Source organism: Struthio camelus, chromosome Z (genome assembly GCF_040807025.1).
Source record: "Struthio camelus isolate bStrCam1 chromosome Z, bStrCam1.hap1, whole genome shotgun sequence".
Taxonomy (NCBI): Eukaryota; Metazoa; Chordata; class Aves; order Struthioniformes; family Struthionidae; genus Struthio; species Struthio camelus.
The window spans coordinates 16,607,810-16,625,939 of NC_090982.1; the positions used below are offsets into that span (position 1 = coordinate 16,607,810).

Consider the following 18,130-nt stretch of genomic DNA (forward strand, 5'->3'; position numbering starts at 1 on the left):
GGTTTCAATGCTGTTAACTCTGTTACACTCTCCCCCATGCAATGCGATTTGCTACCAACGCACCTGAACTTCAGGAGACTAAAAACTATGCTAAAGTGCTTTTATTACTTTTCCATAAGCAACAGGACATCAAGTTCTTAAACAGATTAATAGTCACAGAGCAACATCTTCAAAGAGTTGCTTAGTATGCACAGCACGTTAATAACTCAGCAGGACACATCCCGCTGGGGGGAGGAGAGGGGAACAGTATGTGTCATTTGGACACCTGGCTCCAAAAACACCGCTGCATACAAGTGACAGCTTACAAAGCTGCTAGTGCTGTTTTTGCAGGGCCAGGTCATGACCCAACACTCAAGATCTGAGATGCACCTGATTTTCTAACAATCCAAGGAGGGCTAGATAGCCACACAGTATCTCCTATAGAATACCACCTGCTACTGCACTAAAGGAGTTGCTCACCAATAGTTCACATGCACATTAGCTTTACTGACCTTAGCTTGCCTAATCAGCAAGCGGAGAGATACTTTACCAGGTAGCACCCCACTAAACAGACAGTTTTGACTTGACTATGAAAACATGATCCTTCTCTAATGTATCACTTATCCCCCTCTTCTCCTACCAACAAGCCTTCCCAAAGCTAGGAAGAATGAACTGACTGACATATCACTTCATGCGAACACAGCGGCAGTTTCTTCTGCCACTGGGCTCCCTTTACCTTCATCGATTCCGAGTACAGTATATATTCCCTAAGCACAGGCAGGAAGTCTTCAGACATGTCTTCACTGAGTTCTTCAAGGGCTGTGCAGCAGTTCCCAATGCAGGCAGATACCCCTTCCAGTGGCTCTGCCAGTTCAACCTCCAGCCCACCCCAGGTTGAATAAACAGGTCCATATTCTCGTAGTTCCACCAAGTATTCTGAAAAAGCCAGAGGAAAAAAGGAGAATAGAGAAAGAGCACAGCACAAGGTTCTGCAAACACTTACAGAGAGCAGGAACCTGCTACCAAGCCTGGCAAATATTAACTCTCCTAGGGGTCAAATCTTGTACTGCATTAACATCTTAATGGTTAGAGCTCCATAGCTGCATAGGTGACTGGTCCAAGCTATCTCCTGCTTCACTGACTGCTCCTACAAGTGTCTCTGTACTGGAGGCTTTTATCTGTGCAGGAGACAAAGTCATCTTTTAAACATATGCAAAAGTTGGCTTTGCTTAGACAAGACCATGAAGGTTGTCTTCCCATTCTCATAATTCTATCCGGACTCTTCAAGCTAGATTTTCCAAAAGTCTTTCCAGAAATGACACTTCCAGTAAGAAAGTAGGTCTGTAAAATGACAAGGCTATTTTTAAAGGTATTTGGAGAGTTGAGCTAAGATAAGACACTGCGAGACTTTGGACCTGTTTTAAAGCGGCAAGAGGCATTAGATCTTCCTGTCAGTGTATGTGGCTGGTTACAGGCCAGATTCACAGATGTGAATTCTCTCAGCTGTGCCATCAAGCAGAATAAGATGCAGAGCACTCAGTGGGAAGTGCTATGATAGAATGCCACATCCCTTACCCAGCTGTTCCTTGATAATCCGCTGTGCTATTCTGTCAATCGTACCAAGCTTTAGAGAAAACGTATCTAGATATTCTCCAATAGCTGCAAACTCCAGTGGACGACTTCTTAGTTTGTAGCCTCCTGTGACATATTTGACAGACTCCCCCATCTTTGACAGCAATGCCATTCCTTGTTTTTTGTAAGCATTAAGATCCTGGCAAGGAGCAAAAAACAAAACAAACAGCTTAGAAATATTCTATTTGCATAGTGGAAGATTAACAAGTCAAGAACACTCTCCAGCCAATACTAAATGTTGCAAAGACAAAAGACTGTCTTATGTTTAGGCTTGGACTCATGCTCACTTTGTACAAGATGCATACCTAAGCACTGTTTCAAGACTAGCTCTAGACAAAGATATTCTGTCCAGGAGAGTAGCACGAAAGATATTATAAATGAGTAGTAAGCAGCCTCTCTCGGTGCATGGTCAGAATTTTTTTCCTGTACTGTCACTGGGAAATAGAGATACTAGCACAGGTTTCTTTCCACCAGGTCTGTTCACACCAGTCATTCACACCATGCTAGAGATGGCATACAAGTCATAGTTCAAAACACCAGTAGCACATAAATTCGTAGGGCTGACTACAGAGCTACTCACTGCCTTTAGGCATGTCTAGCGGCTCAGCAGCCTCCTCACCCCAACTATGCAGCCAGACAGAAGGTGGGGGAAGACAGCATACAACACATTACAGGGAGATAGTGCAGCTACCCTGCAAGGCAGACTGTAGCTCAGGCTGGGTCTGAAGTAGCCACGTAGCCTGCAGTATAAGTTTAAGCATTCTTGCTAAGGCTTTACATGTTTGCCCAGGCGGACGCTCACACTCTGAGTAAGTTTTTTTTGTTTAAATATATACAGCCTTTACAGGATTTCCACTTCACGGCACAGAAAACAAGGCTTTTCGTTGGCTAAAAGCCATCCATTTTGCATTTTACTCCTTCCAGCAGAGGTCACTATTCAACACCTCAAAGGAGGCTCAAGAATTAATGAATAGGTTTTTCTTTTCAGTATGAAGATTTTCAAACTGAATAGACATGCAGAGGTCAAGAACTGATACATGAAAGCTTTAAGTGTGCTTTAAAAAAAAATACAATTGCTGTCTTCAAAACATACTATTCTATTCTTTCCAAGTACTCATATAAGCCAAAGGTAAGCCTGATGAAGAGAAGCAGACATCTTAGTAGCTACTACCATTTTGAAAGATGCTTGTTCCTTAATGGCAGTGGTTCCTTAACGCTTAGAACAGATAGAAGGCGAGACCTGTCTGTTAGCAGGCATCATATAAAGACCCTTTAGCTCAGCCGCTTTTGAAGTGTTCTGGTGTCTTACTGGTCCACATGGAGAACTCAAAGAAAGTTTGGTTTCCCTGCTCAACAGGGGAGGGTCTCATGATTTTCTGCAGTAAATCATTCCAGAATCCTAGTACAAGAGAGTAGCATCTCATTGCTGCAGTAAAGCACGTCCCAGTACTAGAGACAACCAGCAGAACACACCTTTCTTTTACCCCCTCCCCACCCAGCCTCTCATTAGAAGCTCTGTATAGTTAAGGCAAAAGAGCTAGAGAGAGAGCTTACCTACATAGCTAGCTCACCTAGAGCTAGAGATTAAGCTTTAGCACTCTGGAGAGAGGAAGGAGGGAAGGGGAGGAGACATGCAAGAGGCTAAGAAAGTTGCATCATACTTTGACAGATAAAAAGCAGAACAATGCTTTCTATGCTGAACTATCCCGGGCGCTAATCAACTTCTGCATTCTGGGCTTGCTTCAGCAGTTAAGTTCACGGGGAAGGAGGGTGGCAGCAGCAGCAGCATTTCACCTTTAGTTTTGCACAAAAGAGACATCTCCTCATTCTCCCTCAAGAGAGTTTTTTTTAATATAGGCTATGATTTGCTATATTCTTGGCCTCTCTTGCACTGGAGGAACGTATTTTGGGGACAAGGATTCAAAATAAGCAGGTCTGGGGAACGAACTCATGAATCCGCAGACCAGTCCTCTCAGCAATGGGAACCCATAAGGTTATGCTGCACATGGGTAACCTGCAGAGTCCCCCAACACATTTTCGCTGTGTTAGGGTGAAGTTCTGGCCAGCACACGCAGTCTTATTAATGCCATTTTAACTTCATTTCAAGTAAGACTGTAAAAGTGCCTGTTTTTCTATAGTTCCTGTCAGTGATTGGGTTTGGAAGTTACTGGCTTACCTTGGCTGTGAGAAACACATTGAAGTGCTCATTAAAAGAAAGCACTGGATGATCAGTGATTCTTTTCAGGAATTTGTCTAATGCTTTCCTCCTGGTCTCCACAAATTCTTCAGAAAAGCGATCAACAACACCCTTCACCACAAATTTCTCCGGAAGAGGCTGTGAGAGAAGACAGGCAAAACGAACAAGATTCAGTAGAGCAGACGATTGCTTCTGCTACTTGGAAACACACCAGGGAATCAAGCTCCCATCTTAACACTAACTGCATTGCTATGTTTGCTAACAGGACCCATCCATTACAAACAGGAGGTAAGCCCTGTTCTGAATTACCCTTTAACAAGTCTAGGCTAATCCTAGTCATTGCACTGACTGGCTTCAGCTGAGCGCCGCGCCAAGTGAAGCCCCGCCATTACTTACAATAAGCATTTCCAGTGTAACTGCTTCCTGTGTCCTAGCTGCAGCTCAGGAGAGGTCATTAGCAAGAGCTACCCTCTGTTCACACTAATGCACATAAATCTTCAGCTGACATTCAAGCAAAGCTGCTCTATTCAAGGAAACCTGGAAAAATCTAATGCCTTTACCAACTTCTTTCAGTCCCACCAATAGATCTGACTTTCTCTCTCTGGAAAGCATGCACATTAAGACTATTATCGGTTTCAAAGTTACGCTTTATGTTTACTCTTGAAGCTTTACTATCCTAAGAGTAAGCACATTGTCTGTCTGAACAAGTCATGACAGCTATTTTCACTTAATTCAGGGTTCTCCTTCAAGAAATCTTTGAGTGACCTTTTTACTGATTTCAGTTGGCAAAGGAAACATATACACAGGAGCCTTCCCCGACTACAACCTAGCTGATGCAAGATGTTCATGAAGACAGCATCTCCAAAACAATTAAAAAAACAGCAAAACCTAACTGCAACAAGGCTTGACATTCAGATCTGTTGTTCTAGTTAAACCACTCTAAGTTGCATCCTAATTAGACTTCTTCAAAAGAATGCTTAGTGCAGTCTTTAGGGAGGAACAAACTTGTTTCCCAGTGCTTTGTAAGCTTTACCTGGAACTCTAGGATCTACCACCTCAGCACCATATGCAGGAGGAAACGGATAAGCTGGGAGATGGGTTTAAAAGAATCCTATTCAGCCAAATACAACCAAGATGACATCAAATAATCACTGGAATCTGGGTATTTTTCAGACCCAGAGAAGGGTCTAACCTTATTACAGAGGCTTCTGACATTTAACACTGTTTCAGCTGACTAAATTCAGACAGCAAGGTTATAAAGGCTTCTCTTGCAAAAAGAGCGGTCTTCTAAAAAAAAATTAAGAGCACTCCTGGCATATTAGTGCTTCAAACTATTTCAAAGCACTTACAAAACAGTCCTGCTAACACCACAATTAGCCTTTGGCAAAACCCAACAAGTTAGAAACAGGAGCACATGGAAGCCTCCTAAAGAGACTTCTGCCGCACAGGCAGGAGGCCTTTATTTTAGATAGCATTAATAATATAACTTGCTTTTCTTACGCACCTCTTATTCTCATCTTAAACGCAGATGTCTACACTACAACATGCGTCTGCTGTAAAGACAGCACAGAATAATTCTAATTCACCCTCTAAAAGCCTAGAACAAGGCCTTTCATGTTAAATGGGCTCCAAAATACCGAGTTATAAAGCAAGTGTCACCTGTTCCACTACAAATTTAAGTAACAAGCAGAGATAGAGGTGCAGTCATTATACATAGCATATACCCAAGTTCTACCTTCAGCACAAGTTGAACCTATTTCAGCAGATTACACCACAAAACTACCTACCTGCAAGTCACACCAGCTGCTGATGACAGCTGTGTTTTGCTTATCTTTTAGACTCAGATAAGAGAGAGATGTATGAGGCAAGAAACCAAAGTTAAGTGCTTTTAAAAAGCAGGAACTATAACCCTTTACTTCAAGAGGCCTTTGTGATCTATACCAAGCAATCAGTATATACAGCCAGCAACTGATAACCCACTTTTACTGTGTGCTGCCTCTCTACCTTATGACCTCCCAGCTTAATAGCCTACTTTTCCCTGCTGTGATATGGGAACAGTAGTGTTCACTGCAGTCAGAAATGGCTTTAACTATGTAAGCATCACCATCCAATGACAAGCTCCTTGGCCAAGCCAGGTTTATCTTTCTCGTCTAGATGACAGATCTACCACTGACTGCATTTATGCTGTTGTTTGAAGGAGCAGATCAAGAGAAGTCTCAGATAGTCAAAAAGGTCAGTAATCAGATTAAGAGGAACCCATGTCCAGCTTAGCTTGGACTGCTGTCTCAGTTGAGACTATCACAGCTCTCCGTACTGAAGAGAGATGTAATTCTTTATAGGAAGGATTTTAGGCAGTCACTGTACCAAGACACAGAAAATAACCCCCCTTTTGGCATTTTGTTTGACAGAAGGTCTGTAGGCATTACAGTATCTGCAATTCTACATACAGAAACTCTTAAAAAGGCTCGAAACATCCTTCCAGAACACTCTGAAGTTGCACTGCATCTGAAGTTGCCATTATCCTCTGCTCCTCACCTACTTTTCAGTAACAAATACATAAAGCATTCAGCAGTCTCCACTGCTATGAAGTTGTATGGAGGAGATTAATCGGCAATTCAGTAACTGCCATTGCACCGCATTTGTGCCCAGACAAACTGAGAACCACAGCTCTCTACACTGCAGCTGCACTTTTGGGGCTCAGTGTGAGCCTCAAATCTTCCAGATTTCCTAGAAGGGAGCCACTTGAGATTGCCTTGTTCTGCAACAGGTTCCTTGTCCACCAACAGCCATTTGTGCCAAGCTTGCAGCTCAGTGTGCAGGGCCTTCCAGGTCATGGTGAAGTAGTTCGACTCCCTGGCTGTAAATCACCATCCACTACTAGACTATTAGTTGATTGCCATGCAGCCTTCAGGCAGGAGCGGTAGTCTACTGAAATTTGCAGATGAGCTGGAACTATTCAAGTTACTGAGAAAAGAGGGAAGAAAGGAGGAAGAACACCGACTGACAAGGTTTATACAGCTACAATGCATCCCAGGAAAGAGATGAAACAGCAGGAGACTGTGCAGCATCACAGACATTAAATAATGAAGTCCATGCAAGAGCCTCTACAGTACACCAGATAACAAGCAACGAGCACTTGGCAGCTGCTTGGCAAGCTCCCAAGACACCAGCTCACAGGCAGCTTTCCTTTTATCTGACTTTCAGAAGAAAGTAACAGATGAACCTCATGTTTCTACATTATTCCAGCAAGTTCACCCTTTCACCTCTCTTCTCCTCACCTCCCATTAAACATGTTTGTTATTAAGTAGGGATGTCACATGATTTTGTGAAGGATTTCTTATCTTTGAGACTGAGCCACTTAAGAGAACCCATTTAGATGCAAGTCTCAGAGAAGTTAAGGACATAAGTGTCTCTCTACCCTAGAGCAATATAACTGAGTACTTCTCATACTGCCTAGCCCTTGCTGAGGGAGGGAGGGAGGAAGAAAGAAAGACTTCCCTTCATACCAGACAGGCAAGTTAAGGTATCTGAGCAGCGTGCTTAATTTCCCTGCAACTCACCTCCTTCAGGCCTTTTTGAATCCCTTTATTCAAAAAAGCTGAATGGTGATTCTCACAGGCTTCCTACCATTTAATATCTGCAGAATGAAAAATAAACTGCTGAAGATTGATATCAATCTTTCATCACATAAGGTTGTCAGGCTGCCAGCTTCAGAGACAGAAAGGGCAGAATAGTTTATCTAGTCTTAGCAGCTAAACCTCTGCCCACTGAAAACACATGCAACAGCCGCCAAGCCAGAGGCTAAGATTTGTAACAATCTGTGCTCTTAATTGTTAGCACAAATTGTTTATTTATTAAATAGAGTCGTTTAAGACCAACTCAAAAGGCCACCTTGAATACTGACTGAGATTAAGACTTGCAGTACCTGTGTAGGTTTTCATAAGCCTCATAGTCAGAAATCTAAACACAGGAATTGGGCAAACACGTGCTGTTTGTGCTAGGACAAATGTAGCCACTTGTCCAATTTTCATGAGAGGTTGCCAAGGCTCACCTCTCAGATGTGCCATCCAAGAAAAGTCTAAACTTCAAAAATAGGTCAAGAGCAGGCAGCTCTTCCCACTCTGCCAGCACTGAATAGAGTGTTGTATTTAAAAATAAAGAGCCGTATCACCACAATAGCATCCCTTGAAGACAGATACACAATTGTCCTTAACAGCAGAGCCTTGCTTACTACCTACGGGAATGAGGTGTGTTGGCTGAGACTCCTCCAACTTGTTCCTCAGCCAGTCAAAGTCTTGATATCGCCGGCGGACAGAATATTCTGGCAAATCAAATTCTGCTCGTGTGGTCTGGAAAACAAGAACAGCAGATGTTTAGTGCCCTCCTAACAGTAACGATACACCAAAATTTTTCACCTGAAAGTTTAGCGCTGAGTGCAGCACAGCCATCATCGGCAATGTTGAGGCCATACAACCCTGCACTGGGACTCCAGCCTCATATTGGAGTTTACACACAGCATTGGAGACAGATCCTTGGGCCTTTCAAGCAACAGTAAAGCCAGCAATAGGAAAAACGACTGCTTAAAGCTGAGGTGTTCTTAAGGTTCAGGGGTACTCCATTACATGTTCTGCTCAAATAAACTTTCTGAGAGAGGATAGATGAAAAAAAACAGTAGTGACAACCATGTTAAACCCTTTCTAGTTACACTTTTGAGGGGAAAAAGCTGTATGAAGCTTTCATTCCAAGGATGAGCTTCTTTTAGCAATCAAGAATGAAAAGCAGAAATTTTTCATGACTTGTTTATTCACAGGGCAGATTAACTGTGGGGGGAGAATGTTTTACCGCTGTATTGTATTCTTAAAAAAAAAAAAAAAAGAAAATCACAGGTTTATTACACTTCAAGGCCAAAAGATTAGGACCTAACAATGGCTTATGCTTGCCAAAGAACTATGTTTACTGATTTCTGGGAAGAAGAAACCAGTCTGTTTACATTAAGTTTGTGAACTGGTATCTGAAAATTGGCATACATCAAGTTAAAACTTGAAGGAAGTTTTCATTCTTTAGGACAAGGAGTCAAAGTTGTCATTACAAGTTTAAGATAGAAGGTAGACATGCAGAGAAACTGTCGGGAAATGTCTGATCAAGTCCTTGAACAATTTACGGCTTGAAAACCTAACGGAATAGAACCGCTTACACAGTTTGTATTGCAGCTAGCTAAAAGTACTAATGAAGCACCAACTAAGGGACCCTGTTAGAGTGTCAGACACTGTGATACCCCCTAATCAGAAGGTAGATTTCCCTCATAATTATGCGCCACTGAGAGGCGAAACTGAGGGAGAAGCTTAGAGCGCTACACTTAGTTACCTGCAGCATCACCAAGACTGTTTTGCATGAAAATGATGATACCAGGCCAGCAGACTAGGTATTTACAGCTAAAGTACTGCACTACAGGGAATCCACCAGCTCTCCTAGCATAGGACCGCCATCAAATCCAGAACTAGGTTTCTTCACTACTCTTCGCTTCTGTTCTCCTTGCTAAATTCCAGGAGAGGATTTCTATTTACTTTCAGACTGATGGCAACTGCCACACACAGCACTATTTGAAGAGGGTCAAGCAACAGCCTTAAAATACTTCCTTCTTCAGCTACTCTCTGGATGGCTCCAGCTCTTCAGTTGCCCCTTGTTACTCTCACCTATCCCCAGTGCAGATCTGCGCAAGTTCTACGCCAGCAGCCTCCTTTTAGAGGGAAACCAGCAGCCTTAATACGCTACCTGCGGAACAATAAATACTATACTACTATACTATAAACTGCAGGACAATATGATATAACCTATGTAGTAGTTTGGTTCCTGGAAAAGGCAGGCAGAGACAAAAGGAAACAAGTCAAGTTCACCTCTTTACTATTCTGACCTGGTAGCTATGATAGTTTCAGTCAATAGATTAACATAATTGCTCCACTGGTGAGTATGCGTTATGTTTGCAGATGAACTACCAACACAAATGCCGCTGTGGATTTGTGATTTAGCCAACTATACCTCAGAGTGGCACCAGCTTATTTAATGTGGCAGAGTACCACTGCACAGGTGAAATTACTGAGACTTAAAACAAAAAAAAGTGATTTATGTGACATAAGAAACTTAGTGCTAATCTATAACAAGACAGTTCATACAGGTGCAGACAACCTAAATCAGCCAGCGTTTCTGGTTGCTCTGTTCTGTTAATATGGAAGGTGTACTTCAGCCTTGCAGAAGGAAAGCTGAAGTTAAACACACACAAAAGAAAGCACACATACACACAACAAGAACTTGTACCAGTTCAGTAGTAGGGAGAGCTTTTGCAAACTGGCTGTCACTAGGCAAAGATCTCTTAAAAAGAAATCACGCAGTACCCACATGAGAGTAATCTGGATCTAGACACACTACAATTTCTCATCACGTAGCCTGTGGAAGAAGGGGCAGTGTCTCAGCTGCTAGCTTTGAGAAACTTACTAACCAATGTTATGCCAGTCACTAAGGAAACCAACACAGAAACTGTTTAGTTTAGAAGTGGGGAGGCAAGGTTCAGATAGCGTAAGTCCTGGTGCACAAACTTTCTTAGTTATCATTCCAGAAAGGTGACCCCACTGCTTTTACACTGCAAGCAAGTTTAAGCTCTCCATATATCAGGCTTTGGTCCTCAAAGGGGCCACCAACATGACAGTACTTCATAGCCATTCAGCATTTCAGTGCTTGCAGTATATGAGCTGTCAACTCTAGGGACCAAATAAGCTTTTCAAAGGCTATTTGGACAACTTAAGCACCTCACTAATGCTGAAAGAATTTGGACGCCTGATCAAACTGTTGATTAACCTAGCACATCTAGTGCTAAGTTGATTAGCTGATTTTCTTCCAGACTGCACAAGTGTTACCCAACAACGCTTAAAGTAAACACCTTACTTGCATTCCACGGTTGTTCTTCAAGAGGGGACGGGAACCTCTGCATGAACACAACACTGCAGAGCAACGCGGCTATGCTGTCACTGCGGGCAGATGTGTAGGACAATCAGATCTTAATCTAAGGCAGAAAGGACTTTAGCTACTTTCAACTTTAGCCTGTGGAAAGTGGCATCTCATTTTGCACTTCCTATTCATTGTGATCATATAAAAGTTTAAGGCTAAGCTGGCCTAAGCAGAAAATTTTCCTACAATACTTTTTAGCATTTTCTAGCGGTAAAGATACAGTATTTCTTGCAGGACTAAGATATTTAGAGCTACAAAGAATGACAGGCCTATGTTAAGAGTGCTATAAGAGGCAGCTGTTGTTTTCAAGGAACCACATTCTCCCCCTCTGCAGCATGAAAGTGAAGTCTTAGTACACTACGAAAATACTTCGTCTGTGGCCTAAAGACACTTCCTTAGTTCAAAGGAAAATCTTCTCACCAGGACACAGTGCCTTCTAAGTAGGCCAGAGCAGTGTTAATCTTTTTGGACAAGTGGATCAAGCATATTCACAGTAAAGCTACCAAACACTATTTGCTTTGAGTAAGTACAGGCTCCCAAACCAGATGTCAACATCACCTAGGAACTGATGCTAATGAGAACAGCTGGTTAACAGAAATTAGGTTCCAGTTGTGAGTGCAGTGGACTTTCCAGATCACTTCTCCCATTAGTGTAATAAGATTGCATTAATGATTGAACCACAGCACATGCTGAAAGAACTCCAGCATACCTCTTCCAGCAGGCAGTAGCATTCTTAAGCTACTTTTACTTAGTTTTAAACAGCAGCTCTGTAGCCTTCTGTACCAACAACTACACGGAAGCCTGTTTGCCGCCAGTGATCAAGATTGATTTTGATATGAGGCTGCTACAGGAAGTGCTGTGAAAGCAGTAAGCTTTAAGATTAGTTTCAGTGACAGACGGCCACAAAGCGTGAGATGATTAACAGCGAAGAAACAGAAAGGAGACAGACAATAGCAAGATACTTCCCCTTCAGGAAAGAACTCAAACTAAATGGGTGTCGATTCCTTTCTATACAAAGAAAGTCTTTTAAGTTAATGAAAGAAACTGTTTTTGCAAATTTACAAACAGTTCTCTCACAATCAAAAATCAGATCTAAGCTGACACATTAGAACATTGCATAATTTCACGTATCAAAGTAGTTCTAAACAGTTCTGCTTAGAGAAGCAACACCTTCCCCTCACTAACAAGGTACTAAAAGACACTAAGGTCTTGTCATTAAGATAAGGAAATCCAGGGAAGGCACGGAAATCCAGAACATGCCCTAAAATTTTTCTGAAGCAAAAAGCACTAGGAAAGAACATTGCTTCATACCTTTGTTGTAACCCTGTATGTGATGTATGTCTCCATTGTGCATACATGTTTTTTGGGATCATCAACAGTAACAAAGAGGTCTCTCGTTTCCCCATCCAAGTCATCATCCAGCTGCAGTCTGTTGAGAAGAGATGAGGAGGAGGCTGGGCTAGAAGTGTCAACAGGTGTGCCGTTTGGCAAGCTGAGATCCTGTATTGGAGAGGAAAAAAGTTTTAATAAATGGACAGATTTACTATAAGGTACAGTATTCTTGAAAGATGCCCCCAACAAGCTACACTAGTATACTACAAAGGCAATAGTTCCTGATGAGACTGAACCAACTTAAACTCATAAAACAAAAACAGCTAGGCATACCAAGAGGTCTAGTTATAAGACAGACTTCAGGCAACGTGGTAGCAGTTCAGCTGACTGGAATGCAGTCAGCCTTTCCCTCTGGAGACTTCTATAATAGAAAGAGAAACTTGTATTGGAGACTTCCCGTCCAGTTCCCTAACTTCAGAGCTGTTTACAACAGTCTGAGAACTGCCATCACTTTACTACAGGAAAGTGGACGTTACAGTCCAAACGTCCCAACACCAGTGTATGTGCACATTCCTCCTTTCTGAGGTTTCAGGACCAAGCGAAACTGCTGTGCTTTCCTCAGAGCAGTCTTCTCTCCCCTCCTTTCCCAGCTCCAAGAGTATCACCTAGTAGGCACGGAAGGCAAGGACGACAAGACCCAGCAAATGGCCCTTTTAAGGGGCGCGCAACTGAAGTGTTCGGGAAGTCTAATCCCTTGGAACTGACTCAACAAGAGCTTAAAATCTTTTTATCAGATTTGGTACATTTCCACACCTCTAAGTCTTGCCCTTTGATATAAACCCACTACTCCGTACAGCTAGTAATTACTTCACTTTACAGAAATATCTCTGCAATTTCACGTGTTCTCTGCTGTGGTTTCATACAGAGCTAGCTGAGAGCATGTGACAAGTTGTATAACACATAGAAACATCTGACACAAGTATTAGAAAGTGCCAGAGATCCAAGCTCAAAGAGATCCAAGCATGAAATGGACTTTTTGGTTGCTTGTTTGTATAGCAGTGGCACAAAAAAAGGTTATCTTCAGAATGTTCCCCCCGAAAGGGCAAAGATTCCTCGGCTTGTGGGCTTGAGAAATTTTCCTGTAGATAAGCAGCACGTTAAGGAGCATGCTTTAGTTCTAGAACTACTACTTAGCCCCAGCTTCATGTCGTCTTTTTAAGTGGTTAAATGAAACATGCCATTTGAGCAAGACAATTCTGTTCGGGTAAGATCCTGTTTGTCCATCAGGAGCCTTCATGCAATTGTGGTTTACATTCCAGTTAGACAAGAGTAGTCCCTGTCTTCAAAAGAAGTCTTTCTTTGTGGTTCAAGTCAAGAGTTCAGAATTGCAGGCCAGAGCTTGAAGTTCAACCTACTTAGAAAGGTCTACATCTGACAGAAGGAGGCTATTTCTATCATCCTTTGTCCAATGTCTATCATGAGACTACCGGGAGCCTGCAGACAGCCTGCTGCCTGTTCCAGTCCCGCAGAACCGTGATAGCTCCTCACTTTGGAGATTGTCTTATGAAGTAGGGAGAATGCCTTCAACCCAGGCATTTTGGGAAAGGGGTGATCTAAACTACTGTCGTATAATCTCTCAAGTGCATCAAGAAAGCCTGGCCAAGCACAAAGTTGGATGACATAACTACGCAAGTCTGTGCTCCTGTTTGTCCTCCCAAACCACAGACAGCTCTAGCTTCCTTAATAAGCATAGGTCTCTAGAAAAATAGCATTAGGAAAGCCTAAAGACTGCCAGTAACCAACGAACAAACCCAGTGCCCTCCTCAGACTCCACGATGCGAGTCTGCCTGTGCAGTGTTCAAGCTTGTCAGGAGGTAACTAAGTCTGGTCTGTTCTCTACAGAGAGGTTAGACGCGCTCTTCCACCTAACACTCAGAAGTAGTTAACAGCAGATGAGAGGTCTTTCAGATTTAACTGGCAAATGAGCAAGATTTAGAAGGCAGGCACTCAAATACTCTAAGAGGAAAAAGGAACAAGATAAGCATGACAAAGCTTCCAGCTCATACAAGAGGTAAAGAGGTTGAACTACATGAAAACTATATGGCTTTGATTCAATACAGCAGAAGTTTGTACAACAGGAAGATGCAATACTACTACAACTCAGGAGATAAGAAAGAGTTCTGTTAGAGTTATGCAAACAGAGCAAGCAGAAGCCACTATAAAAATAAGGAACTGAAGATGCCTGTAGGAATTAACCAGTTTAACTAGACAGGAGAGTGTGGCTGAACACAGTTAAGAGCAAAGAAAACCATCGGACACTGGAGTAGCTGTAGACAAACCTGTTTGTTTCCAAAGGGAACAGAGAGCTCTTCAACGTCCATATGCTATAGCCATTAGTATAAAAGGAGTTGTGCCAGAACTGCAGTGAGTCAAGTTCTAAGCTTGCAGTATGGAAATGAATTAACTTGTGGAAACAGTTTAAGCTTGATTACTGAGCTCTCAAAGGCCTGTAACAAAACTTTTCCAAAAGGTTTAAGAGCTTAAAGAAGATGAAGGAATCTGCTTGGAATATGAACACTCTACACCACAGTCAAAACTAGAAGTACTACAGAAGGAAGTCTGCAGCCACTAGCACGAAGTTAGTGACTTTCCTCATCAATTCTGTTGGGAGATGATAATACCGTAATAGCCTGACTTGCACCTTTTTAAAGAGGATAGGTTTGGGAATGATTGGAACCCATCCCAATCTACTTGATTGTGAGGGTTCATGCCCTCACAGGTTCTATGGAGCACCTCAGGTACTAAATAAAACCTGCGATAGAAGTTTTACCTGATCTCAGCCTCGGACAAAACGCCGCAGATCTAGATCAAATTAAACTTCTAGGCCAACTCTGGTTGCGAGCAGGAGGACTCCTACCTGGGATTAGGGAAATGACATGGGAAGCAGGCATTAAAACTACTTCTGTGATATACTGCCTCATCTGCAATTGCAGAAACCTCTCCTGTCTGTAATGGTTGGCTCCATGCCCTGCTACTTGGCTAGTTTACAGCAGTGCAAGGCCAAATTAGAGGCCAACTATTTGTCCTTCTTAGCGGGTGGAGCCTCCTAGCTAACGGCACAAAATAAGGAACAACACTGATAGCTGCTGAACATTTCTTCACAAGTAGGCAGGATCAGTTTGCCAAAGTCTAACGCTACTGCTAGAAAAATAGGCTTTGAAGTGTCACAGCAGATGACCTAGCAACTTAAGCTGTCTCAGCCTTTAACACTTTTAATATAACCCTCCGCCATCTTAATTAGTACTGGTTTTCTTCCATCTCTTGTGGGACTCGTGGGATTTTTTTGCAGTTGGGGAAGCAAGACAGCATCATCTGTTCTAGTTTGCTTTTACCACAGGAAAAGCAGTAGGTTCTGCACAGCCCGGCAGGAGAGATTTGCTGCCATCTGCACTTCTGCCTTTCAGTTTAGTTATCACACTCATAAGCATTTGGACTGCTACTACTAATTGCTTTATATAACAAAGTGTCTGACTTCAATTCCAGGGACTCGTGCAAACTTTATTTTTACTGTGCCAAGTAGACGCTCATCAACTGTTCTAATTACCCAGCTGCATTACCATAGATCAGTGCAGTTCAAGTTCCAGAAGGCACCTAGTGCTCACAGTGCTCTTCACAGAGGAAGAATGGAAGGGGGGTGAGGGGGTGGAGAAAAAAAAGTAGCAAGCCTTTTCTTCACAGCACCTTCTGCTCAATACAGTCAGCCTGCCATGAACCTGATCAGTACCACCGTGGGGAGGAGGGTTGCTGCTTCTGGTAGCCAGGTTAAGTGGAGTGAAGGGCAGGTTCAGTCAGCACATTCTTAGGGAATATCCAAGAAGATTTCCTCATGTCTTATAGCTTTTTCAAAAGTTAAGGGCAAAGATCTGTATCGTCCTGTCCCGTCCCCCTCCCCCCCCACACACACACACTCCCCACCACCATCTCTTTAGGCCAGCCAAAGAACTTTGCGATTCAGGTCCTGTTAAGCCTTCACTGGATCTTCTTCAGCAAGTAACAACCACCAGCAGAAACAGTATGGCATTCATCAGATTCTCGATCTACTGGCCAGGTACTCCGGTTCTTTGGGTACCCATAAGTGGCTGTATGGCTAGGCACAGCCTTTTCAAGCACTCCTGCAGAGGTTGCAGGATTCCAAGACATCTAAGTCTATAGATATATGACATCAGATAAGTCTAGCACTAACGATTTAGTTTCCTGCAGTGCAGGGTGGGTATAAGCTAACTGCCTGTATTGGAAATGCTTAAGCATTGCCAACTATGCAGTTTGCTATCTAGTAAGGAAGCAGCTTCACATTCTTTCATTGGATTATACAGTCCAAGCACTTTAACTGGTTAGCTTGCCCAGAAACAGACACTAAAATCTATCAGGAATTCCACTTCTTCCAAGTTTAAAATACAGCTGAAGTTTATAAACTTGAGGTCTGCATGTGAGATGCAAAATGAGCTGGGAAGTTTCCAGCTGATCTCATCCTCTCCTTCCTCCATGCCCCAGGAAATTTTCCAAGACTCCAGATTTACAGAGCAACTTGGATCTACCATAGAGGAAAACCTCAATTGCTTGGTATTTACTCTTCTGGAAGGCAGCTACAGTTAGCCAGCCTTCCCCCTACACTCCACCCCAATGGAGTAGTACATACCAGGGAAGGCATCCAGAATTCAATCCTTAAAGGCAAAAAAAAAAAAAAGGTCTACAATTCTGTAGGCTCTAGGATACGTTCAAGTGAAGATCATGCAGTCTCCTGCTGAGTTAAGAGCAGTTACTCTATACCCTGGCTACAAAAAAAATTCAGTGTTAACTTCTACCTTAGCCTTCCCTTAGCAAGTGGAAGACTTAACCAGATTGAAGAGCTATCTGACAGCAGTCCATGAAGGAAGTCAGTGAAGTGGTTCAGCTAGGCCTTCCAAGCAGCACAAATAAGTCTCTCTGGAAAAGGTTAGCCTGGAACCACCTGATGCTGCAAGTACTTGATGTTGCAAGTTTCTCTGAACCTGAGAAAAAACTTCTTCACTTGAGGGTGACAGAGCTTTGGAACAGGTTGCCCAGAGAGGTGGTGGAGTCTCCTTCGCTGGAGATATTCAAAAGCCGTCTGGATGTGATCCTGGGCAATATGCTCTAGGTGACCCTGCTTGAACAGGGAGGTTGGACTAGATGATCTCCAGAGGTCCCTTCCAACCTAAACGATTCTGTGATTCTGTGATTTACTGCTTCATTTCCAAAAGGGAAAGCGATGTACCTTTGTCCTTCTGTTTCAAGGCCTTTTAGACGTCCGTTTCCCACAGATAAACAGCCATAGCTAAAGTCATGCCAAGCGGACAATGACTGCACACCATAATTGTATCTGGCTTCTTGGAAAGTCTTATCTTTGTATCTCCAGTACAAGACAGTAAGTCACAGCAAAACTGCAGCTGGTAACTGGAAAACTAAATAGTTGTAAATGTAAATACTCTCAAGAAACCTGTTAAAAACCTGCATTAACTTGGCACTCATAAGACTGTTCAATAGGACTGCTTGTCTCATCCCATCAGGTTTTGAGAACAGGTAGTTTCAGTTTACAGTCTTATCTTTACTACTGAGCTGTACAGGTCATCTTTGTGCAGAAAGAAAATGCATGTTTTCATCCTCTAGTTCACCTGGATCAGTGCACTTGTCACTGGCAGCACAGTACCGTATTAAGAGGATCTCATAGGGTATTTGCATAGTAAAATCTCAGTCTGCACAAGATTATCCAATACCAACCAGAGAAAAGTTTTAAATGCTGAAACAACTCTTCAGATAGGAGGCAGGGGAGGAAAAAGAATGTGCTTCCTTCCCTGATGTGTGTTCAGTTTCATTCTCTTCAACACACCATCATCCTACTTACGTTTCTTACATGCCTGCCACACTTATGTTTCCCCGCACTCTTTGGTCGATACACGGCATCACGCCTCCTCC

The 18,130-nt window shown here is 42.8% G+C and overlaps 1 protein-coding gene across 1 annotated transcript in view; it reads right to left on the minus strand.

The window, feature by feature from the left end:
- Window positions 1–18,130, minus strand: part of SNX30 (sorting nexin family member 30) — a 43,698-nt gene that overhangs the window by 12,898 nt on the left and 12,670 nt on the right. The window contains exons 2-6 of the mRNA XM_068926991.1: window positions 12,119–12,307; window positions 8,047–8,157; window positions 3,788–3,946; window positions 1,555–1,750; window positions 716–915 (exon numbers count right to left, since the gene is read on the minus strand). Coding sequence (XP_068783092.1) covers window positions 716–915; window positions 1,555–1,750; window positions 3,788–3,946; window positions 8,047–8,157; window positions 12,119–12,307 — 855 coding nt within the window. The remainder of the gene's footprint in view (window positions 1–715; window positions 916–1,554; window positions 1,751–3,787; window positions 3,947–8,046; window positions 8,158–12,118; window positions 12,308–18,130) is intronic.